Consider the following 24,833-nt stretch of genomic DNA (forward strand, 5'->3'; position numbering starts at 1 on the left):
AGTGCAGTTTCTCCATCCTTAGACGCCAGGTAATGGAAGCTATGTGACGCGGTGTGTCAGCCAGGGTGGAGTATCCATCCTGATAGTCGGCCTCTCTCCACAGCCTGAACGTTTCGCAGCGTCCGATGTTCCAGGCCGCAGCCAGGGCTCTGTGGCAACCGTGTCCACAGAAACACGCCTCTCCAGGGCAGAACGCAGAGAGGACACATCCACTTCATCACCAGGCAGCACCTCTGGAGAGAACAGAGGCAACACACATTTCTTCAGGCAATCAGATATTAAAGGATGCCTATAATCTGGCATATGGATACGTCTTTTGTTTAGGCTTCATTATTTCTACAATTTACAATTGAAAAGTTGTAGATAAGAGTTGGCAAAAAAGCCAGCTTATTTTTAAAGTTACATGCACTTTATCTGATCTGAATTTTCTGGTGAAAGGTGTATAAGATGAGATGTAGAGATGTTTAGAGCTTTTTTTTTACTAGCATGCAGCTTATTTCAATACTTTATGTATCACCTGATCTGCTGCTGCAATCACCACCGTCCTGTCTTGTGATGCGCTGCTGGTTGTGTTTCCTTTGTGGGACTTTAGATTCTGAGTGTAAGGACTGAGCATCTGCCTGGTTGCTATGATTCCTTTGATTAATGGACACAACTCCCTCCTGTACAATATAAAAAAGAAATTTAGCGTAACATCAGAAAACTAGTGGGGCTTCAATTATAAGCAATTGAAAGCTTCAGAAATAGATGCCTCTCTGGTACTGCAGTGACTCAGACTGTTTTGACCTGAAGCAAACAAAAGAATCCATTTACTAATCAGCGCCATACATCATGTCTCCTCCGTGGGGCTGTCCTCTCCCGGGGTTCTGCGGAGGCCTGAAGGCGTCTCTGCTCATCAACATGCTCTTCACACGCATCACCACTGTAAAAATCTGACAAAGCCCGAGAACAGAGACAAGGGACCAAAACGTTTGTCAATTCAGATATGTGTAATATGGAAACAATGAAAATCAGTCCTGTCAGTAAAACTTTTTAATGGAAAAGAAAAGAAGGAAAGTATTCACTTCCTGTGCCAGGCTTTTTTTTTTTTTTTTTTTACAATTTCTCTCCCATTCCCAATGGCTGGCACTGTCCTATCGACACCCTGCAGCTGGCATATGCGCCTTGCACCCAGCACTGGCAGCAGCTGCAACACAGAGACGCGAGCTGGCGTGTGCCTCAACCCGCCTGGCACGGAGACAAAGAGCTAAATTGGCTTGGCACAGGGGCTGTTGTAGTGTGGTATTATGAGGGTGTAGGTAGCTGACCTCCCAAGCCATGTCACCTTTATGAAAAATGCCTGAAGCCTTACAAAAAAAAACGAGACCCAAAGCATACCGTGTCAACACTTTCTTTGTGAAAGAAGAAGAGGAACAGGGACAGTCTTTATAAACAGATTATGTTTATCCAGGCTCACCAATAAAAGCAGTCTCAGATGGCAGGTTGGAGTCTCTGTGGATGTATCCAGGTTTGTTCCTCTGAAAGAAGAAATAAAGACCAATCTATTAAACACATACCAGTCAGACGAGAAAATCATGCAAGATATATTGATGATGAGTACTCACACGACGATAGCTGCTCAGGTGCTGCTCCAAAAAGTCTGCAGTGAAACACAACAATGAGTAAAAGAGCACAACAGTTTGAGGAGAAATGTGTTTTTGTGCTCACTGACCAGGATCTTCCTCTCTCTTCATGAGCCTGATTTTGCGTTGCTGTTCACGAAGAAGCGCCTGCTGTTGGATGTCCAGACTTTGCGCGTCAGTGGGAGGGTCGGGGTACATGTGACGGACCTCCTCGCGAGATGCTGTGTCTGACAAAGGAAAGTAATTATCCCATGAGGTGTTGTCCCACATCTGTCCTTCAGTAGGGTTTCTCCGATGAAGCAATAACAAAAATAAGGAATAAAAAAGGTAAAGTCACAGACAAGTGGTAGGCATTAAAAGAGAAACCAACACTTTTCATATATGTCAGAGTAATTAGAAACAGTAATTTCTAATTGCTCCCTTCTTTACTGTCTCTCTTCCATCTTGGCTGTGACTCAGCAACTCCACAGCCTGGCAACATCCCTCCCCCTACATCGTATCAAGGTTTGACTGTGCAGAATGGATCTGATGCAGCTTTAAATCCATAATTTATATGAGGAAGTTTGATAAGTAATTTTGTCACAAACTTGCATTTCTTCCTATGTTGTTGGTCCTACAAGCTGCAGCTCAGACTCCTGCTTTAACTTGGTCTGGGAGCCCATCCAAAGCCATTTCCTTGGTCGCTTACATTACAATCCTCTGTTCATGCTGCCTGTCACGACCTCATGAGATTAAAGTTTCAGCGTGGCTAGAGGGAGACAGAGGACTGATGAGGCTCTGGAAAGTCTAAACCATCTGGCGATGCCCAGCTGGTTTAGGACCGCAGTGATCCTCTGTTGTCCTTACATCGATGCCACGCTCGAGGCAATTATGTGAAGGTTTATTGATATCAAAGTTGGAAAAAATGGGTCAGTTCAGAGGACAGAAGCAATCCCAACTGGCAATGTCCAACTGGCGTCAGAATGATGTTCAGTTCACAACTAAGGGTTAGACATAATATTTCTTCCTTCTTCTTTCACAAAAAGTAACCACTGTGAAAGTCTTACTGCAGTTTGTAAGTGCATTGTATGACCATTGTTGTTACCTCTGGATCATAGAGAAGGAAGAACTGGCACTAGCAGGCAGAGGGTCACTGCCTGCACTGAAATCAAAGTGTCTGTCATCACCTCTGTATTTAAGCTGGTTGAACTCCCTGAAATGTTCCATATTAACACGTTCAGCAGCGGAGGAGGGACTCCTGGTTGATGGCTGGACGTCTCGCTTGTGCGCTGATTTGAAGGCGTCCACTCTGGGTCGTCCTCTGGGCCTGAGCAGAGAAGGAAAACCCCACTTTAAACAGGGCAGTTACCTCAAATACCCACAGATGCCTTTTTGTAATGTCTCATTAGTTCACTGTCTTGAATGCTGTCCAAAGAGCCTGCAGTTCCACTTGATACACTGGCCCCTATAGGTTAGGCTAGATTCAAAAGCTGTTAAGTGAATATTGTTATTAAATAGTAAGGACATAGCACCTGGTTTGTGTGTGTTGAGCACTTCCAAATGCTTTTATGAGGCCTAAAAGCATGGGGCTTTTCTGTGTAAGCAGCTTATATTAGAACCACAGAAAGGCAGTGGGACTGGCGCCAGTTCAGAGGCATTTCTCTGATGATTGGCAGCAAACTTATTTGAATATAAGCAGAGATTTATACAAGTAGCTTGTAGTACATTCTTGTCCTTTTAGGGGGTGGGAGGGGGATTAGTCACATGCTACGTTGCATGGGTTTTTCAGGCTGTTTAGAGCAGTGGAAGACGGAGGAAAAGAAAAATTCCCTCTGGGGATCATACAGTTACATCGCTGCAGTAATGAGTCCCTGAAACAAATTTGAATGGAGATTATGAGATAGCCAATTTGACCCGGGTCACTTTCATTAGCTCGGAGCACGAGAAAGCCTCCTCACGTATGAACAGCGAATCAAAATTGCCATTTAACTAGACAGAATTAGTATTGTGTCTTCACCTTAAATGCATCTGAGGGTGCATTAGGTGAAATTGGACCTGAAGGGAAAGAGCACATCTAATAGGATGGCTAAATGTCAAATCTTTTAGCTGAGAGGAAAATGATGAAATCCTGTTAATTCTGGGCACGCAAATAAGCTCTGCTGTTCAGGGGTGACTATGATACCTGTTAGGGGGAGTGTAGTGACTCTCCTGTAGATCGGTCTGGTCCAGCTGAGTCTCCAGCTGCCTCTGCTCTTTCCTCAGGTACCTACGGAGGGCTGACAGCTCTCTGATCACTTCCTGCTGTCGATCTGATGCAAACAGAGGGGTCGAGAAGAGAAAATGACCTGGATTGGAATTATACATTTTTGAGTGGTAATTTATGATTTACAAGCAGCCAGGCATTTGATTTTTAGAGGAGATGGGGTACAGATAACTATAGACTGTCTTACCTTGTGGCTGGGGTGTTTTCACAGTGACTTCTCTGCAGTGTGGTGCTGACACAGAGCGATCCTGTTGTAGAAAATCGTTTCATACCACAGACACACAGTGTTGATGTGAAAATATTTGCATCCAAACTACTGATCGACTTACAGTCCTGGAGGAAAGTTGGCTCACAACAGAGGGAGGTCTGGATGCTACGAGATTTGTCTGCTTCCTCTGCAGGGTTGGAATGGGAGGAGATGGCTCTCGCTGCAAATAAATGAGCAGAATTACTTGACAAAGGTGTAAAACTGTAAGCTACAAACCAGTGAGTTTCCAGGCTTTTACTGTACCTCATTACTCAGCTGCTCCCTTTTCTCCTCTCTGTCCCGGGCGCTGTCAGACACCTTCTTCTCAATCTCTTGTTCCTCCCTCACCCTCTTTTCCTCCTCCGTGTGTTGTGTTTTAGGTTCAGAGAGAGAACTCTGGTTTTCCAGCCTATGCTCCTGAAAGCAAAGAAAACTGTTTCTGAATTGCAAGCCCGCTGTGAGGAAACCCGCTCAGCTGCAAGGAGGAAGGAGTGATGAAGTGTTCTTCATCAAAGAGATGAACTCCTCACCTTGACCCTCTTTTGCGTCCTTTGTTCCTTGTCATATTCCTGCTGCATACGAGCCCTTTGGTCGGCCAGCCTCTTTTCTTCTTTTTCCTCCTCGACCCTCAGCCGTTCTCTCTCCTCTTCCTGCTTTCGCTTGTTTTCCTCTATCTGTTGGTAATGAAAAGGTCATGTTACATTTATAGTTCATTTACAACTTCTTTAAAGTGCTCAGGAACACTGAAGTGATAAGATATAATAAAAAGGGAGACACATGCCAAAGCAATTCATGTTTTGTTTGATTTATGCCCTCCATTAGCATCCAAGCAGTAACTTGCCTCCACTAAAGGCTGTAGCCCAGGACTTACCTGTCGTTCCAGGTCTTCTTTGTATCTGTTCTGCATGAAGAGCTGCTGTGGAGTTGGCTGATCACCGAAACCTGCAAGGACAAGTGAGACAGAAAGCAATCTATCTACGAAAAAGAGCAAAATGCACAGAACACAATAACCCAGAGAGACTGAACACTACCTGACAGTCGATTGGAAAGAGGAGCCCTGGCTTCAGCCTGAGGAGTGTGCCCATCTCTCGTCAAAAAACTTTGCGTCTGTCCACTATTCCTGGAAACGGGATTCATATATGACTCCTTGTTGATCCTGTGCATTTGATTCAGGTCGCCTGAGGGAAAGAAAACATGTATAAGTACCTAAAACATGCTGTGTATCTACTTAGTATCTCAGGTTTAGCAGACCTTATTAGGACAGAAAGTGAAAGCCAACTCACTGATGAGGTTGCCTTTTGTGTCTTTAATTGGAGCGCCTGCTCCACTTTTCCCCCAGGGGTTGTACGCCATCATCTCAGCCTCTATCTTGGTATCATATCGCTCCTTCTCTTCTTTCTCTCTTCTTTTGCGCTCCTCTCGTTCTTTTATCTAGACACAGGGAAGGCAGGGTATTTCAACAGTTGATGCATTTCTTTGCCCATTGGGAATTGCTGAGTCCACCGTGATCTGGTCTCTAACTGTCAAAATATCTGCTGTCTCCAAAATGAGTCAGTGTCCGGGTGTCCTCTGGTATCAGCGCGGCGCCTGTTACAGCAGTGTCAGCGTGACAGTTGGCATATCAGACGGTGTGCTGCTCCCTCAACCCCTCGACTCAGTTACCCAACTGAAAGCTGGGCACAGCACACGTCTTGGTCACAAATAGTCATTACTAATTGGTGAAGTTAGTTATTATATATGACAGATCTTATCATATCTTGGAGATCTAATGTCATACCTGCTGTCTGAGAGCTTCTTGGTAAATCAGTGCACTCTCTCTCCTCTGCTTGGCCTTGTCCTCAGGAAACTCTCCAACATGCAGGGGAGACGATCTATGCTGATCAATTGCTCTGGAAGCAGATGGACAGAGTGAGAAATGACGAGGAGGCATGTGTGCAGGAGGAACTGACAGACATGCAGTGATTGCCCTCTTCTGGAAGAGAGAAAAATCTACTATTGTTAAAGCAATTATACCCTGCAAATGTATTGTCAATGTAAAGAATAGGACTTGGACACAGTTTGAAATTGTGCTACATTTTTTAACACTGAATTTGTCATCTAAATAAAAAACTTCTATTGCAAAAACAACGGAGATGGGATGGAGACTGACTCAGCAGGTCTGAGAGGAGGTGGTCGTTTACGAGGACTGTGGAAATTTCCAGGCTGCTGCAGCGCTTCAGGCGGACCATCTAATACAGAAAATAGAAAAAGACAAGATAATAAATACAAACAGATTTCACAGAGTTTCATTAGCTATCTGCTCAAACTGTCTGCCAACTTTTCCCCCCCGACATAAAATGTCTGTGTCAGACAATGTCAGAACCAGGGCCGAAAACTGGCAGCAAAATGAAAATGGAAAGAAAATAAATGTAACCAAACAGACCAGCTGGATGAAGTGAGATCCATCTGGATCTGCTGAACTCATATCCAATAAACTGTATATCCCCTCAGTAATAAAATCAGTTCTGCTGTAAAATGAGATTTATGAATTGCTATGCCAAGTCCCCTTGGCCATTGATAGGGGTGATAAAGTGGCTCCATAATAAATGGTAATGGTTCTCTACAGAGAGGTCTAGGAGTTTATTTAAGCCGATGTAAATTCCTCCCATCTTAAGGTCAGACTGCGAGTGAGTTTATGACCATGAAGACACAAGACACAGCAATGCCTGTGGAGGGCCATAGGAGGGTTTACCTCAAATATGTGTACTTTACATCACTGCTGATCACTTCAAAAGCAATTGAAGCAGTTTCGGGATGCAGTAAATAATCCATAACAGTGAACATCACGGCTGCTTTTATTTTTGTCAATATATGATTGTTGTATTCTTCTGTGCAGACTTTATGTGAAGCTGCACTTGCGGCTGCACTGCTGCACAGTCATTGCTTATAAACCAGTGAAAAAATGTAAACCTGTGTCACAAAAACAATTCATCAATGCTTTCAAAAGGCTTGCGGTAATGCAAAGTATGCATGATTTGTACTAAAAGGCAGAGAGGCAAAAATATTTTAAAAGAAGATGGTTGTAATACTATACTCTGATTGTAAGGGAGATGAGGATCTAATGGATTCCTGGTTCCGTAGTAGTGATAAGCAGCATCATGTGGAGTCCTGTAATTATTAGTTACAGTGGGAGGAGCAGGAGGAGGAGCAGCAGCGACCCTGAAAAAAACAAAATCACAGAAACTATCATGAATTTACATTGGAGGCGACAGTTTCCTTCATGTAACACAGAGCAACAGTGAGCTACCTCGGGATGGCCACCTCTCCTAGCGTGTTTGGGAAGTCCCTGTGGTATACTTCACTGTAATAGTCCAGCAAGGGGAAACCTGGTGCTGCTGTCACTGTCTTTTTCCCTGTCAGCAGACTGAGAGGTGTACTGTGGTCCATGTGGGGCTTTCCCGTGCCGGCTCTCTGATCTGTGTCCACATTGGGTTTGTCTTCTTTAGGCCTTGGATTCAGATCCTTCCCCGCGGCCTCCAGATCCTTTCCGGGCTTGTAGGGGACATCTCGCCTCCAGTCATCATATTGCCGATTTACAGCCCCGAACTGCTGAATTCGGTCAGGCTGGAAGAGGTGATGCAACATGCAAAAGAGAGAGAAGGAAATCACACAAAAAGCAAAGATTACAACCTCAACATAAGGTGTTGCTCTCTCCATCCTGCTCTACCTCTTTCTCAGGGTCTGTGGCTCCAGTGGCAGCAACCCTCAGCTCAAGTTTCTTCTCCCTGAAAGAAAATAATCCCATCCTTTGTGTATTGTTGACTCATGGGATTTTTCCAGGTAAAACAACTCTATTTTAGTAAATAAATACTCACCTCATCTTGTTTATCTGCTGTTCAGCAATTTGTTGCAGCAGCTCTCGCTTATACTGCTCCTTCCTCATTTGAGAGGCCGTCCGCTCCTCTGTTGCTCCTGCAGAGAGACACAAACATGCAGATGCTGTCAACAACGATGCTGAAAAAGGCTTTCAAGTGACTCCGCTAATAATCACATAAGTCAATATATCTCCAAAAACATCATGCAATAAGAATGGTATTTACCAATCATGAGTCCAGTAGCAAACTCTGCTTTATTCTTGCTGGTAGCAGGTCTAGGTCTCACAGCTGTCCTCATGCTGTCTGGCATTTGTTGACTATGAAACACAGGCAGATCCAGACACTCAACAAAAGTCATCCAATTACTGACAGGGGGAACAGCATAGCAATCAGTGCCCTTCTGAGCCACACCCAGCTACCATTTTACATCATACACTGCCTCGCAGTTTGCCTTTCTGGTCTCAGAGTCAGGGAGCGAAGCCTCATTCTCCAATCAATCCAGCTGCTCTGATAGAACTGGGGTGAGTAATTGTTTGCCTGGAGCTGGGCCAAAGCTCACCCTCCATCACCGCCCCACATGGTAACGGCTTATTGAGAGTGGCTCGACTGAACAGTATAAATGGAAACAATGAAAGGCAACAGGAACGTAGGATAAGTGCTGGAGAGCAATAACTGAATATGGCAGCAATTATCTGTACCTGACTGGTTGGCTCATTCAATCAGATTACTCCATCGATTGGTGAAATTTATGTGACTTTCCAGGAGGATGTTATTGGCTGTCCAGCGCTGCATGTGAATACTGTTGCTATCTCAGATGATTATGTTTCAGCGTTACATCTCATTGCTGCAGTTGCACCAGAGCTGTACATAGAAATAATGATAATTTTGCTTACTCTGACTTCCCAAGCCATTCATTGTAGTTTTGATCATGAACACCAGGAGCTTCCACCTCCTTTATGTCCAGAGGAGCCCTGCCATAAAGACAAACAACACAGGTGAAAATTAATTATATTATCCTACCTGACCTTCTTTCTATGGAATATATAACAGATTATAAGAAACAAATAAGAAAACTGCACCTGTTAGCTCTGTGATCCCTCTCTGGACTGTGTCTGCCTCGCCTCCTCCTGTGCTTGAACTCCAACTCCTCCTCTCTGTCTGTGCTTAGCTCCTCCTCAGAGCTATAGGGCTCCTTTAGTCGATAGATTTGCCAGCGCCTTCGTCCCTGATAGCCTCGACCCCAAGTCCCCGTCCTTTTTGCATTATCCACTGATTCAGTCAGCGTGGCAGCATCTTTCCTGGATCCAGGCTGCTCCCTGGAAGGAGGATGTGTGTTGTTATGAGTGTTGATGGGCAGAGGTGAAGCTGGAGAAGAAATCCACTCAGCATCCGAAGCTTGAACCCATCCAGGCTGAAAAAAAAGAATATGAAAAGAATATAATAAATAGCAGGGTGTTATTGGAGAAGAAAATGTCTACAAACCATCAATGCGCTTGTTTGATTATTGTTTATTCTCATTACCTTTGAAGGGACAGGAGGTGTTTCCCTCCTTAAGCTACTGAGTTGAGCTTGTTCCTGTAGGAAAAGATTGTATTCTTTGTTTCTCTCCTCTCTTAGTTTTTCCTGTGAGAGAAACATAGTTAGTGTCATGTCTCTGAGGCAGCCATCAGGTAGGTTGCCAGCTACTTTTTTCAAATGCTGTGGTTGAATTTGACTCATCACTCGCACATATAACAATCAAACTAAATATACCTTTTGAATATAAGACAACTCACTGTAGCTTTCATATCAGAGTATCACAGCCTCATCTCAGTTTAAGGTAGCTGCTTAAAGGCAACTGGATTTCCCACGACTTAATTGAGACATTGATTTGGCAGATGCTTTTGTGGTATTCTGTTTCTCGCAAAAAAGGGCTGAGGATCAAGCCTCAAAAGCTGAATGTATGACAGATGTGCTGCATTAATTTCTATAGCTTTGAATGTCAGAGAAATGCATTACAGGTAGCTTTGATCCGGCACAATCTACAATGTTTTCAAAGATCCATGGCCTGTAATATTATCATAAACTTCAAACATCTGCATCATCCAGGTGATATTCAGACGACCCAGGTGGGACTTGAACCCACAATCCCCAGCTCCGGAGGCTGATGCCTTATCCATTAGGCCACTGGGCCACTGACTCAACTTCAAACACTATCTTACAGATTGTTAGTAAGATCTGACACATCTGCAAGCACAGATAAACAAAAGCAGTTGCCATGACACAAAGCACTGTACAATCAACAATACATCTGAGCTTAAGTCTTGTATATGAACTCCGTTCGTGTTGTCATGAGCAAGTTACATCATGCCAGTGGAAAAAAGAGCCCAGTTTGATGCCCATGGAGAGTTTACTGCTTCCTGTTATGTCAAACACAGGGACACGCAAAAGACAAATGTACACGCACAAAACTGGACTCACTGAAATATCCACTCAGGCACACAGACACACACAGACACACACCTGAGCTGAAATCTTCTCATTAATAGGCAGGGAGAGACCCTGGGGTTGCGGAAGAGGTTCCCTGGGTTTCAGATCCTTTTTCTGGAGGAAGACCATGACAAAAAAGGACAGGATGGTAAGTTAGCAAAAAGCAACACATGTCTTGATAATGGTTATCAAATACATCACCAGACCGTGGCAATAAAATGGTTGTAGTCCAGTTGGAGCTCCTGCTTAAGTTTATGCTTCTTGCTTTCATAGTCAGTCCCCAGCATCAAACTTAGACCCCAACCTGGAAAGTATCATAAATACATAAAATGTATGACACTATGCGCAAAGAATGCAATCTGTTTAACATCAGACTTGCACAATACCTTGGTCTGGATTTGGGGATATTCCTTGTACTACTGCTGCTGGAGGCATATCCACTGTACACGGTTGTTAATATTGCCAGCCTTTGACTGTAGAGAACATTCACACATCATGTGAAAACATTCTGTGTATCTGCAGTTCAGTGGTGATCATCAAAGCACTTATATTTTACACACCTTGATTTGCGTGGATGGTGGATCACACTTCAGTGATGACATATATTTGGGTGCTTCCTCTTCTTGCTCGTCCCATTTTCGTCCATTAGTGACTATGTACATCCAACAAAGTATGTTATAGTTATAGTTTCAAAGTTTCAAAGCTCAGCTGCAACTCAGCCCTGGCCACAGAAGTCAGAAATAATGTATAATATTATTCATATTTATATATTCTTGCCCTAACAGACCAAAACCCGACAAATAGTCCTGTCTAGATTGTCAGCATGGCGCAAAGCATCATTCCGTTGCTGTGGGCAACCATGACACGAAAGGTCCTCTGGGAGAGGCTAACTAAGCTAGCTAAAAGTGAGCTTAAGATCATATAAAATACATCTGAGACGTGTAAAAATCACTGTTTTATAGTTGTCACATTAATTGGACATACCTTTAATGCCGTTGGCTGCTGATGCGGTTTTAATATTATAACCTCAGCGGAAATAGACTGAAGTTTACAAAGTGAGCTAACAACGAATGCTAGAAATCAAGCACCTAGTAGCCGTTTGAGCTACTGTCTTGAAAGAAAAAAAAAAACTATTTTCACAAATGAACATTAGCTGCAGTTTTGTCAGTATTCAGATAACTCAGCCCTCAGTTAAAAGCACAGCACCATAGACCTGGAAGCAAACGCCTTTATGAGTGAGGCTGCTGTTCCGAATAGCGCCACTAGATGACAGTGCGCCCCAAACGGTTAGCACCATGGTTAGCACAAGTTCTCCCAGGACGGAACCATGTATTCTCTCAGAGGGGGGACCGCCCTTTAATACGAGTGATAAATACGGTAAAGTCGCTTCACATGGAACATTATTTTTATTTATGGATCATTCTTACTGTAAAACAATGTAATGTGGCACACAGACACACCAATGTCATATTTGTGAGAGAATAGTGAGACTTACAACCCCTGCGATTACACTTTGGTATATTGGTATCGTTGACTGTCATGGCTACCTAAGCAAGTAGACATTTGGCCCGGTTACGTACGGCATCGAAATCTTTAGAGAAATATAACATCTTATCGTGTACTTGAGCAAAAATAGGGGTTTTAACGACACATTTATTTTGCTTAGATAATTCGTCATGGCAGGGAGCAGCACGGCTCAGAAAACATGGGAGCTAACCAACAGCATGCAGGAAGTTCAGAGCATAGATGAAATTTACAAATATGACAAAAAGCAACAACAAGAAATCCTCGCTGCGAAGCCATGGACAAAGGAGTAAGTACAGCTGTGTACTTTGCTATATGGTTTTAAGTTTAAGTACTTAAGTGATTGTTAAGCTAAATGTTTGGTGTCGTATGTTGTGCAATGGTAGGTTATTGTTAGAACACCCTTTAGCTTGGCTACAAACTAGCATAGGTTTGTTTATCAACAGCACTCCAGCAAACCGTGTGGTGTGTATTTAAGAATGTATCTACTCCTTAATATAATCCTCAACAATCTTAATATTCCTGATATTTAATTTATATCTTTCTTTGACCCATAGTCATCACTATTTCAAGTATTGCAAGATCTCAGCCTTGGCCCTGTTGAAGATGGTGATGCATGCCAGGTCAGGAGGAAACCTGGAGGTGATGGGCCTCATGCTGGGGAAGGTGGATGGGGAAACCATGATCATTATGGACAGCTTTGCCTTGCCCGTGGAGGGCACAGAAACTCGAGTCAACGCTCAGGCTGCAGCATATGAATACATGGCTGCCTACATTGAAAATGCCAAACAGGTCAGACACTGACTGCCTTTAAAGGGCATCTCACAGATTTCAGGATTGAGAAAGGAGGAACACAACTCTGCACACACACTGTTGAAATTTCCATTATTTTGATTTACAGTGCATCACTTTCTATGGATGTAACTGATGCAACCATATTTTTTTATTTTGAGATTTTGGCAAATGTCAATTAACTGTTATAGAAAATATTCCTTTAATTTGTTATGTGGACTAGACATATGTCAATGATGTGATGGTTTCTAGCCCTAGAGATAAGCACATTATTGATTTAAATATGGGCAATGTTTCCAAAAAATAAAAAATGAAATAAGCCAGAGGACTGTATGGTAATGTAGGATTAAAAAAAACAACTATTTTCAACATGATAAAGTACTTTGATCTGTAGTGGAATTAATTTACTGGTTTAGTCTGAACCAAACATTCATGTGTGTAAAAAAAATTTTTCATCCCCAAATTATTATTAATGGTTTTTTTAGATGTATTATCGAAATATGAAATTACATGAAGCATGAAAGGGGATTGTTTTACAGATCCCACAACCATCTCACCCATATTGTCCAAGATTCTTGGCTCAAATAATGTGGTAAAACACTGTATGTCTTCTTATGTGGATACTAAATGGTGTATATGTTTATTTCTTCTACAAAAAATACATCATGCTTTAATTCTGCTGCCTAATTGAAAGGTGTTTTAAGTGACATATTCCAAAAAGTATATATATTACCAATTTAAGCACCGCACCAAATTCTGTCAGCAAAAATGATATTTGATAAATATTGTTATACTACCTATTTTTATTTAATTTGAGTGGTATTCTGGTATATACAGTATTACTTGCCCTAAATAATAACCTACATCAATCTTTTATCCCTCAGGTTGGCCGGCTGGAGAATGCTATCGGCTGGTACCACAGTCACCCGGGCTATGGATGCTGGCTCTCAGGCATAGATGTCAGCACTCAGATGCTCAACCAGCAGTTTCAGGAGCCTTTTGTGGCCGTTGTGGTAAGACTGTGGAAATAGTCATTATTTTTCATTTTCATCCTAAATTCTTCATTTAGTGTAATTTGTAAGTGCATCCTGTTAAAATAGTATTCAGAAGAGTAAGCTCTTTTCTTCCTCAGCATGACAATACAAGTAAATGCGGGTGAAACTGAGAAGGGGTTTAGATTGTTGATGTATGAGTTGTAGGTTTCTATGCAGTACTGATGAATATTTTGCTATTGCAACCATGTATGCTATTTACACTTCATTTGGTTCAGCGGTGCTTGAATGCCATGGGCGTCATATAATTAAGTGTGTATTTTCAGCATACTGACAGCCATAGTAAAAGGCACCCGGTGGCCACATTCGATGGTCCCTGGAGGTTCGTGTGACCCCTGACTTTGTTTTCCTGTTCTACTGTATCTTACTTCCTACAGATTGACCCCACTCGGACTATTTCTGCAGGGAAAGTCAACCTTGGCGCCTTCAGGACCTACCCAAAGGTAAAGCCAAGACTGTACATAGCAGCAGTTTTCCTTTTATTTAAACACTAAAAGTAATCAAAATGTTGCTTTTAATGATTGATGTGTTTTGTTATTTTATTGTCTTGTTATGCTAAATAACTATGTATTAACCATGTAATTAACTATATATTTGTTATACTTAATAATCTAGGATTTATAATCTTGTAATTGTCTTTCTCATTCATTCAGCATTTATTTGTGTTGTAATTATCTGGTTATGTCACAGAAAAGCTATTTTGTTTGTTTTTATTTCTCAGCATTTCTTCTTTGGATTTTCAGGGTTACAAACCTCCAGATGAAGGACCCTCAGAGTACCAGACAATCCCCCTGAACAAGATTGAAGACTTTGGTGTTCACTGTAAACAGTGAGTATTGATATATATGATAGTGTTGCCACCATATTAGAGATATTTACATCACTACTTATACATATATATCTTGTAAGTTCTATTTTTTTTTCTTTTTCAAATTAATAGTGAAATTTTAATATAGTGTACTGTTTACTGTATGACCGTGTGTGGCTCATGTTTTTCCTTATTTGTTTTATTTAGGTATTACGCCTTAGAGGTCACATACTTCAAGTCTTCCCTTGATAGAAAGCTTCTGGAACTCCTTTGGAATAAATACTGGGTCAACACCTTAAGTTCCTCAAGTCTCCTCACGGTATGTGGGCAACTTCAAAAAGCAAAATGTTTGCTAATTGTTTGACATTTTGATTTATGGTTAATTAATACTCTATAACTCACTGAGACATGTGGTCACCCGCTTGATGTTGTGATTTATTGCTGCATAGCGGCCAGGAGTCCCTGTTTATTGATTTTAGTAATAAGCTTAATTTAAACTTTTTAAAAATGGGAGATAAGTGTTAAAGTCAGACCCAACTCCAGTGACACAGATACTGTCATGGTTCATCGTGGATCATCTCCTTTCCCCCCGCAGTTCACTCTAAAGATTGAAAGCCCCTCATGTGAATTCCCATTGTGGACGCAGTCGCTCTGTCCCGAGCTTGACTAAACAGTCTAAATAGGCAAGAGGCTTATCCAAACAGTTAGCTCTTTGGCAGTCTGGATGAAGATGAATTGACTAGATGTCAAGAAAGGGCTGCTCCTTAGGTGACAGGCTTTGTCAGTTGCTATACTGTCACCCTAGTCAGGGGCCCCTGTGTCATTGTGTTTTAATTACCTTTTTCACTAAAAACACGGCCTCACCTTAAGCAAACTTTTCACTGACTTCTTTTCAGTCACCACAACACACAAAGTGTTCCTACAGCCTGTTAGACAGATTTGTTGCCATCCTGCAAAATCCTTCTTTGTGGAAAATCTGTTGTCTAGCTTTTGTTGGCAAATTGTGCATGAATGGGTTTCTCTGTGTATGTGTGTTTGTTGGATGGTCAGAACTCGGACTACACCACAGGCCAGGTGTTTGACCTGTCGGAGAAGCTGGAGCAGTCGGAGGCCCAGCTGGGCAGAGGCAGCTTCATGCTCGGGTTGGACACACATGACAGGAAGTCTGAGGACAAACTGGCCAAAGCAACACGAGATAGGTAAAAAAAAAAAATTCTTAGGAAAAAACACGAGCTTAATTTATTTCAGTTTTGTCTTTGGCTGTGGGCTGCTTTCCCACTGCATACTGTATATTATTGATCCTAAAAAATGTGGTTGATGATATTACTGTATTAGTTTCAATTAATTTTTATCAGATTTTGTAACAGTTAAATGCATCACTTCCCAGCTCAACTGATTTGTTGACCTTTTGCGATGCTAATAACCTTATTCTAAGATGTGTTGTTCTCGTCATATTGCTGCAAATAATTTTTAATGAACTTAGGCACTGGTATGAACGGACAGTTCATACCAGAATTTTTGAATGTTAATTTATTTTTTTGAAAGTTTGATATAGGGCTGCAACCAAGACTTTTTTTTATCACAGGCTTATCTGTGGATTACTTTTTCAATTAATAAATCTTTTTTTCTGTAAAATGTCAGACAACTATTAAAAGTGCACATCACATCTTTTCCTGACTAACTGTCCGTAACCCAAAGAGATTCAGTTTATAATGATGTAAAACATAGAATGATTCAAATGATTAATTATCATAATGACTGCTGATTCATTTTCTGTCGATCGGCTAATTGACTTAGAATTTAAGCTCTTAGTTCACGATCTGTAGTCTGTTAGCTTTTGAAACTGTCATATTTACAAGTATTTTGATTTAAAACACAAAAGGAAAAATATAAACCTCTATCATTGTTACATTTTCCATTATTTTAAATTTTTCATGCAATAAAATTAAATGTGCTTGTTATTGAAACTAACCAAAAGATCAAGCTAAGCCTTGTAATCTGTTTATCGGTACTAGTTTCAGTCATACACAGCTACAGACATGTTACATCTCTGTATGTATCTCTGTTTTTCTGGGGTCATTGTAGTAATCTCAGTTTTTCTTTGTGGTTTATTTCAGCTGCAAGACAACCATAGAGGCAATTCACGGCCTGATGTCTCAAGTCATTAAGGACAAACTCTTCAATCAAATCAACACATCTGCCAATTAAACCTGAACTACGAGCCAATTTGGATTTTTCTTGTGCATGTCTAGCACTTACTGGTTTATGGTTTATGTTTAACTGCTAAAGGTAGCACTTTCTGTGTTTTCTCTTGGGGGTGCTTTTTTATTAAATTTCTTCTTTTGTCCTAGAAGTAGCTCATGATTATACAGTCAGGACTCATGCAAAAAATAAAAACATAAAAAGTGCAAGATCTGTATGTGAGTATTTCATACTTTTTCAACAAAATTATATGGTTTTATTTCAGTCTATTATGAAACAAAGTATACTGTAGCTGGGAAATTTCACTTGTCTTCACATATTTTGTGATATAGTACAGTATTCTAAAGGTGTGAGGCACTGTGGCATTGTTTCCCTTTGTGCTTTTTGCATGTAGGGCCTGTATTCCAACGCACAGCCTAACCTCGCACCAGTCAGTCATTCAAGGGTAGCCTGTCACAGCATTACATAATGGAACAACAAACTCAAGCTTCTGCGTAGGCTCAGTGGGAATCGGCTGCCATGTGTGGGATGTCTCTGTGGAGTCACTCCCAGCACAGTTTGGCTCTCGGTGGTACACGCTCCGGCAGAGTGGCCAGCTCGTCAGGTTGTGGCGTGGCAGTGATGCAGCACAGAAACAGAAGCCGTACACACTGGAGTCTATTCACCCAACGTGTCTGCTCTCCATCGCAGCAGACACTCACCAAGTCTGCCTTTTTTTTTTTACAGACGGCCGCTTTGGCTTGGGTTTGTGTCCTGTCTCTTTTATGGTATTGTAATGGATAAATGTATATTTTTTATGTCATGTTTCGCAGGGGGGACAGTCCCAGTGGGCCAGTGAAGGTGTCTGTTTTTTCTCATGTGCATGAGCTTTGGCACCACTTCTTATAATGATTTTCTTTTACCATTATTTGAGCCATGTCTTCAATTGGAGGGTGTTCAGCATAGCGCTTTAGGAAGAGGAAACTTATTAGATTATATTTAATGAAATTTAGGAATTTGAAATTGTTGAAAAGGTTTTCTGCACACACGGTCTACTGAATAGCTCATGTTTTTGCCAGATATTTAAATGCATTACATGGATGACTGTCACAGTGCTGAGAAAGTATTTAGAATATGCTTTTCTAAAATAGTTTCACCTAATGTTTGGTCTTTCGTGGCGATTTAAGAATCTGTGAAACATATTGAACTCGTTGGACATGTAAATATTATGATTATCACCAGATGGACATTTGTATGCATGACTAAAGGTGGAATAGGAAAATGTATGTAAATTCTGATCAAGTCAAATTGTGGGCAGCCAAAAAGTCATTACCCATGTATTTTACCCTTTTATACTCTTAACATTTAGCAATTCTCTAATTCCAAAGTATGTTCTCCATTAGTATATGTATAGTCTTTCACAGATTGCGGTGGAATGCCTTCTTCTAAGCTGTCCACACAGAAATAAAGGCTGAACAACTGGGTGATTTGGCATTGACTGATCAGCAGATTGATCAGGCTCATGATTAATAGCTATGGGTAGCTACGGTATTTAAGCTTTCCAGATCTAATGACCCCACTAAGATCTGGAGATGTGATGTTTGGCTCTCAGAAGAATCAACCCCACAAGCACGGTGCAGAGTGTGTGAAGAAGTTGATCCTAGCTCAGAGAGCTGGAGGTGCTACACTTCCTCTCCTCAATGTGCGCTTGCATAAGTGGAGGCGAGTCAGTCGCTTACAGGAAACCCAGGTCTTGACGTGATATGGATTAACATTACAGGGGTCACTGGGAGAAGTGGGTTCTGGTCCTGATAGCTTGGAGAAATGTCATCTTGGCTGCAAAGCTAGAAAATATAAACAGCAAAAAGTTTTAGTATACATTTAATTTAGTGGGTGTGACTATTTACACTGCAAAATAATTTCAAACATCCTTTTAAAGGCACATTATAAAGTAAGCAGATATTTTTTTCAAAGCCATCACAGGGTTGCAGAATAATAATAATGATAAAAATGTTAGTCATTTCCTTTGGTCAAATCATAATTTATTAACAGCAATTTATCTTGCTTTTATTTTGAAATTGAAATGCAAATAAATTAAGTTAAATTAATGGACTATTTAATTTAGCAACTATTTAGTATTTCCACGAAAAGGCGAAAATAAAAAGAATGTTTGCTTGTAACAGAAACAAGAATTGCTACAGAAATACATTACAGTCATTTCATCGCTTACTTCCGCTTTCCCGGTGTTGCACCACATTCTGTGACCGAGCACATTTCTGCTTCTGCCGCTTTGCTTGCGTGGTTTCCATAGCAACATGACAGACTCAAACAAACCTGCTAACCCGTGGTTCGGCTTCACAACGTCTTTAAAACTGTTTAGCTAGCTCTCATTTTAAAAGTTTGCCGAAGACCTTGAGAGGTAAGAGAGTTAAGTTCAGTTAAGTTTACGTTAATGATTTACACATATCCAAAATTCAGCCTAATAATTTATAGTTTTTCATGCTAATTTTGGGTTAAGACGACGCTACAGTGTTACGGTAGCTTTTAAGCAAGCCACCATCATTCATAACCCGTGCCCATTTTTAATTTGTAACACCACAATGACATTTTTGTTGCTTTTTCTCCGGCTGTGCGCCACATTTCACTGGCTTTCTGCATTCCTGTCCCTCACGTACCACACCCGGACATCTATGAGTGTGGCACTTTCTTTGACAGTGATAAACTGCTGTCCTTATGTCCCTGGAGAGAAGAAGCCCAGGGGAATATCAGTTCAGTTAGCTTATAGCTTCTGTCCATAGTTCAGCCATGGTTGTATCGATCAGTGTCTCTTGTTTCCTCGACCTGATGCCTTGAGATCAAGTGTGAAAAAGACCTGCTGTCACTTCTCTCTGCCTTTCTCTACCCACCACCATATTCTAGCCACACACACATGCTCACTGCTGTATAATGCAGCAGGTAATGAGGTGATGTGTTATGATGTCTTACTGCAAAGTAAAATCAAAGTGCAAATTTCATATCTCAATGTCAGGTCAAGCTAATAAACAAGCCCCATGGGCACTGAATGAAAGGAAGCGGTAGAAGCTCTGCTCAGTCTGCTTTGGGAATTGACCGCTCTAATTACAACACAAATTGAATGGTCACCCAACCTTTGGCCTCTCAGCAAGTTTCCTGGAGAATTGTGATGTTTTTTCCATCAATTATCCCTAACTGTGAATTGACAATTAGATTTTAGGCCATTAAAAGTCCAGTGCAAGGTTAATCTTTGTCTGTCATTTGTGATTACTAATGCTACTTTAATTTTGTGTTGGTAAAAAGTTATTCAGAGGAACATTTGTTTGCCAGCTGTGGTCTATTTCAGCTCATATTTGTCTATTTTTCTCTCAAGCAGAGAGATCTAGCCACTGCTGTGGGCTGAATGCTTGGCTGAAGCTGAAAAGGATCCCCTCTAAAGCAGCCACCATGGTACGCCTGACCGTAGATCTAATCGCTAAATCTAGACACCACTTCAAAAAGAAAAGGGGCCTCTCCTTCCCAGACTACCTCAAGACACTCACCCACCTCCACTTTTCCAGCAAGAATATCGAAGATATTGTAAGTAGCCATTATTAAGGCTGACGTTTACATTCTTGCTTTTCTTTCTGGTCCATGCCTCACATTTAAACGCTACTTTCAGGGGGATCTCTCCATGTGTAGAAACCTCACTGTCCTTTACCTGTATGATAATCAGCTCACGCACATTCACAACCTCGGCTTTGCCTCCAACCTCACCCATCTGTACATGCAGAACAACAACATCACTCACATCGATAATCTCTCCAATCTGCAGAACCTCTCCAAACTGTAAGTAGACAAGTTTGACTGATTGTGGTTTTGTGCTGTGAAGATCGTTTAAAGGCTGTGGTGTGTGTGAACATGTGTGTGGTTTTTCTGCTCTGTAGGTATCTGGGTGGAAACAGGATTGCAGTGGTGGAGGGCTTAGAGAAGCTCTGTGAGCTCAAGGAGCTTCATCTGGAGAATCAGAGGCTGGCTACAGGGGAAAAGTTGCTCCTTGACCCCAGGACTCTCCTCTCATTGGCTGTATGACCTATTTTTACACTGTGCAGTACAGAGATAGTATGAGAAAAGAAGGATGATCCGCACTCCTTCAATAATCTGGGCTTTAAAATTATGTATTTTTAAGTAATCAGAAGTACTGAGGAAAGCTCAATTAGCTTTTTTTACACACAAGAATATGTGTGGTGTATCAACCTGGTAGGTTATCACATTCAGTTTTAAAGCTCTCAGATTTCTCTGAGGCCAGTGATCCATGTAAAAGCAGTATTGTGCCGGGTTTGATGATGTCAAAGAGACCTCTGTTGCTCTCTCTCTGGTCTGACAAATCAGTTAGGTCTGTTTACTTCGTTTACTGGCCTGGCCATGGATAAACACACCAAAAGTCTCAGCTTCTTGTTTGTTTGGATAATTAAAGAAATTGCTGTGCAAATTTGAAGAGTTCCAGCTTTTTATAAATGTGCCATTATAGAACTTCAAACCAAGATGAATATTTAGCAACAGCACTATCTAGAGTCTGATTTGGACGTGATCCAAGTGGCTCAGGCATAGAAGGAGATGTAAAAGCTTAATCCAGATGGATCACAAGCAGAGAAAAAGATGAAAATACTTAAAAATGCACATTTATTTTAGGCACATGCAATAATGCTGTAATATGCTACCTCTAATATTGTTTTATAGAAAGTAGCATTTCTTTGAGTGTGTGTGTGCCCATAATAAATCATGTTAATGTACTTTTTGATATTTGCCTTTTTCTGGGAAGTTGTATTATATATTACATTATTATTATTCTTCTAAAGGTTCCACAATGTAAGATTCATTGATAATGTTCTGTCTTTGTTGTATTACTGTAACTGTAAAATTAACTCTTCTCTCTTGATGAATCTGAATTCTTTGAACAGGAATCTCTTTGTGTCCTGAATATCAGTAACAACAACATTGATGAGATCAGGGACCTGACAGTGCTGAAGGAGCTCCAGCATTTTTCTGCCGCTGACAATAAATTGCACAATATGGAGGTAAATACGGCTTTTTTATTATTCTAGAAGCTGCAATTCAAGACTTCTTCTTCTCTGGTGCGACAGAAGTATAAACTGGCTGCATGCTGTGCACTGTGCAGTCAAAGTAAATAGCACCACATCACAGCAACTATGCATGACATGGTGCATACCAGCTATTAGTTGATCGGGTCAGCATTAACATTGTTCCGTGGCTTTCTGCAGTGATGTGTGAAATGATATGGAGAACAGGGTTCTAAAGAACCAAATCCGGCAAATCCCGCCATAGGTTCCCAGCCTCCATGACTCGCACAGGGTCAGAATTATTCAACAAATCAGCGAGCTATCCCCCTGAGACTTTTCTCGCTGACAGCTTTAAACAAGCACAAGTTTCTCTCTTTCCTTAGGAGGTGGATTTTTTTCCTCTCTGCCTCAGGATCCTCTATTTGATACCCTAAAGCACCTTATGGGAGATTCATCTGAGGCAGTGATATGATTTATGCTCCCTGACTCCTTTGAAAAATGACCTGTTTCTTAATTTTTCTGTTTGAAATTGATGTATTAACTGAAAAGGTTGATGACTTCATTTAAAAGGGCGTACTTCTTTATCTTTCACCAGGACGACACATTGAAAGCACTGTATAATTGACTACGTTGCTGCGGCTGCTTTCCTAACACAGTGATTTTCTTTTGAGAACGTTGATGCAGGTAATTGCTGTACACGTGTCATCTTTAGACGATATCTCCTATAATTTATACAACCCGTCTGCCACTATTGATCCTGCAAAGACAGCCCTCAAAAGGATCAATCCCTTCTTCTGTGCCATTTGCTCGGAATCCAGAGCAAACATTATGGATTTTTAAAATAGATTATGACAGGCAGTCAGCTAGGGTGACAAATGGGGAGCATCTTCTGAGACCGTTAGCTGTGTGCAGGGCAGAGAGGACAGGGGAATCGAAGCCCTGGTCAAATACAGGTTCATAACTGGCCCATCATTAGTCCAGGCGAGAGAGCCAGCCAAGCTCGGTGAGTCTCCAGCCTTTGCTGTTCTCCACGCCCCCGCGTGGGGGGCAATTTGGCGCTGGGCTGCTCTTCGGTGAGGGCCTTCTGAGTGACGGCCCTGACACGATCATTTATCAAAGCCTGGGAGCGCGCGGTGCTCAGGGGTCCCCTCTGAACTGATTGCAGCACGAGCTGGAAAAGTGGAAGCGCTTTGGCCAAGACAGGAAGGCAATGAACAATCAGAGCGTGTCCAGAGAGTATTCATATTTCCAGGCTTGGATTAATGTGCCTTTAGATAAACATACAACTGCAGGCAACTGGCTGGAGGAGCCAGCCTCACACTGCCCCAGGAGAAAACTTGTGGTTACATGACACCGGCGACACTGTTTATTAAAATAGACTGATGTGTTGTTTATGTGCTCTCCATTGGCCCTTGTACTTCACATTGCCATTCACTCATACCATGTCTTTAAAAGTTTTCCTGATATATAAATATGCATCATATTTGTTTAAAAGAAAGCTGTCCATTGTTTACTCTTTAATTACTGAGCTTTAGAGACATAGGATTGACTCATTAGAAGTTAAAATGAAAACACCACATTTTTACAAGCAAGTTTTCCTTTTTTTTTTTTGTATTTTCAGGAGTTAGAGGATGTGTTCAGCCACTGGCCTCAGTTGCTCCAAATGGATTTGATTGGGAATCCTGCGTGTAAAAAACCAAAGTACAGAGACCGCCTGATAACCGTGTGCAAAAGCCTCGGTGAGATATTCTTCATGGTCTTGGTCTTTGACAGATGAATCTGAAAAATGCACTTCATTGCTTGGACTTACCCAGACTAATATTCATGTCACCACAAATTTAATTGTGGTTGTTTAATTTCTTTATTTATCTTTATAGTGGTTCTCGATGGCAGGGAAATTAATGAGTTAACCAGACAGTTCCTCATTAACTGGAAAGCATCCAAAGAGGCCAAGAAGAAAAAAAACAACAAACATACGACGACCGGACCGATCAACCCTCTTCCCTTCATAAGTATGTCTTTCTTTTTATCCACTATAACATCTTTGCCCATATTATAACAATTACTCTTTAATTATAATTCATGTGATCAGATAAAATTTGAACAAATCAGCCCTTGATTAAAGTGACTTAAAATGTCTTACTTATTATTCACGGTCCTTTGTTTTTGCATGATCACATCTTTGATTTAGTTACAAATGTGATAATATTAACAGCCATGTTAATTACAATACTAACAGCCAATCACAGATTTTGTGAAACAGCAACTTTGTAATAACGTATTAGATTATTATTATTTTTTTAAACATGTGGAAACCATAGAAAAAGTATGTTCTGTGGTTTTCACATTTATCATCCTTTACCTCATAATGCTGTGCGGGTTTTTGCATTTGGATTTGTTTGTGTCTGGTGTGAATTTGTTTATATTCCAGATGACTTTTACATGGGTCAGGCACCACATCCTGGTCACATCTACAGCCACGCTGGCATGCAGAGGTGGAATCCGCAGCAGTCTCTCCGGTCTGGTATCATAGTTCACACAGATCTTAGTTAATGAGAGAGAGTTCACATTTATGACATATTAAATTATTTAACTGTAGACATAAATTCGTAGTGTTACAACCATCTGTCATACAGAATGTTTACTATATGTTGAAATGTACAAATTACGAGTGATGAACTGCTCATAAACTCATCACACATACAGATCTCTTACAATTCTCCCCCAAATAGTTTCAATGTAAAGTGGTGTCAGTTATTTTAATTTGACTCATTCTTCCTTCTTGACAAGTTACTTGCTATTTTGTCATCATGTTTTTTTTGTATTATTATAATGCTATCAATCATTGTTAAAATTCACAAAATTTTAGGCCACAAAGTAATCGTATGAGAAATGTCCTACGGCTGTTTACTCTTTTTCTCTGATATCATAGGGCACAAAAGTTAAAGATTCCTGTGTGTGGACGTCTCG

The 24,833-nt window shown here is 41.1% G+C and overlaps 3 protein-coding genes and 1 non-coding gene across 4 annotated transcripts; 2 read left to right on the forward strand and 2 right to left on the reverse strand.

The window, feature by feature from the left end:
* Positions 1-39: 39 nt before the first annotated feature.
* Positions 40-10,869, reverse strand: cspp1a (centrosome and spindle pole associated protein 1a). Its single transcript, XM_073488063.1, has 29 exons — positions 10,821-10,869; positions 10,641-10,738; positions 10,468-10,548; positions 9,487-9,588; positions 9,045-9,376; positions 8,859-8,936; positions 8,191-8,282; positions 7,966-8,062; positions 7,818-7,875; positions 7,398-7,714; positions 7,185-7,309; positions 6,261-6,339; positions 5,889-6,000; positions 5,395-5,542; positions 5,140-5,289; positions 4,983-5,053; positions 4,642-4,785; positions 4,376-4,528; positions 4,194-4,292; positions 4,052-4,112; positions 3,784-3,910; positions 2,789-2,928; positions 1,712-1,849; positions 1,605-1,639; positions 1,457-1,517; positions 1,100-1,227; positions 829-932; positions 518-662; positions 40-231 (listed from the first exon to the last, which is right to left on the reverse strand). Exons 1-29 carry the CDS (start codon positions 10,867-10,869, stop codon positions 40-42), a joined length of 3,516 nt encoding a protein of 1,171 aa, XP_073344164.1.
* trnar-ccg (transfer RNA arginine (anticodon CCG)) lies at positions 10,066-10,138 on the reverse strand. Its single transcript has one exon. It is a non-coding gene; the product is annotated as a tRNA-Arg (tRNA).
* A 1,091-nt stretch (positions 10,870-11,960) lies between the features above and the next one.
* On the forward strand, positions 11,961-17,021 carry cops5 (COP9 signalosome subunit 5). Its single transcript, XM_073488282.1, has 8 exons — positions 11,961-12,247; positions 12,516-12,750; positions 13,635-13,763; positions 14,180-14,245; positions 14,546-14,631; positions 14,818-14,929; positions 15,661-15,809; positions 16,728-17,021. The coding sequence occupies exons 1-8, from the start codon at positions 12,111-12,113 to the stop codon at positions 16,816-16,818; spliced, it is 1,005 nt and encodes a 334-aa protein (XP_073344383.1). The 5' UTR covers positions 11,961-12,110; the 3' UTR covers positions 16,819-17,021.
* A 3,229-nt stretch (positions 17,022-20,250) lies between these two features.
* On the forward strand, positions 20,251-23,922 carry ppp1r42 (protein phosphatase 1, regulatory subunit 42). Its single transcript, XM_073488064.1, has 6 exons — positions 20,251-20,382; positions 20,465-20,631; positions 20,730-20,868; positions 21,744-21,860; positions 23,485-23,602; positions 23,741-23,922. Exons 1-6 carry the CDS (start codon positions 20,251-20,253, stop codon positions 23,920-23,922), a joined length of 855 nt encoding a protein of 284 aa, XP_073344165.1.
* The last annotated feature ends 911 nt before the right edge of the window (positions 23,923-24,833 follow it).

Source organism: Pagrus major, chromosome 19, assembly GCF_040436345.1.
Source record: "Pagrus major chromosome 19, Pma_NU_1.0".
Taxonomy (NCBI): Eukaryota; Metazoa; Chordata; class Actinopteri; order Spariformes; family Sparidae; genus Pagrus; species Pagrus major.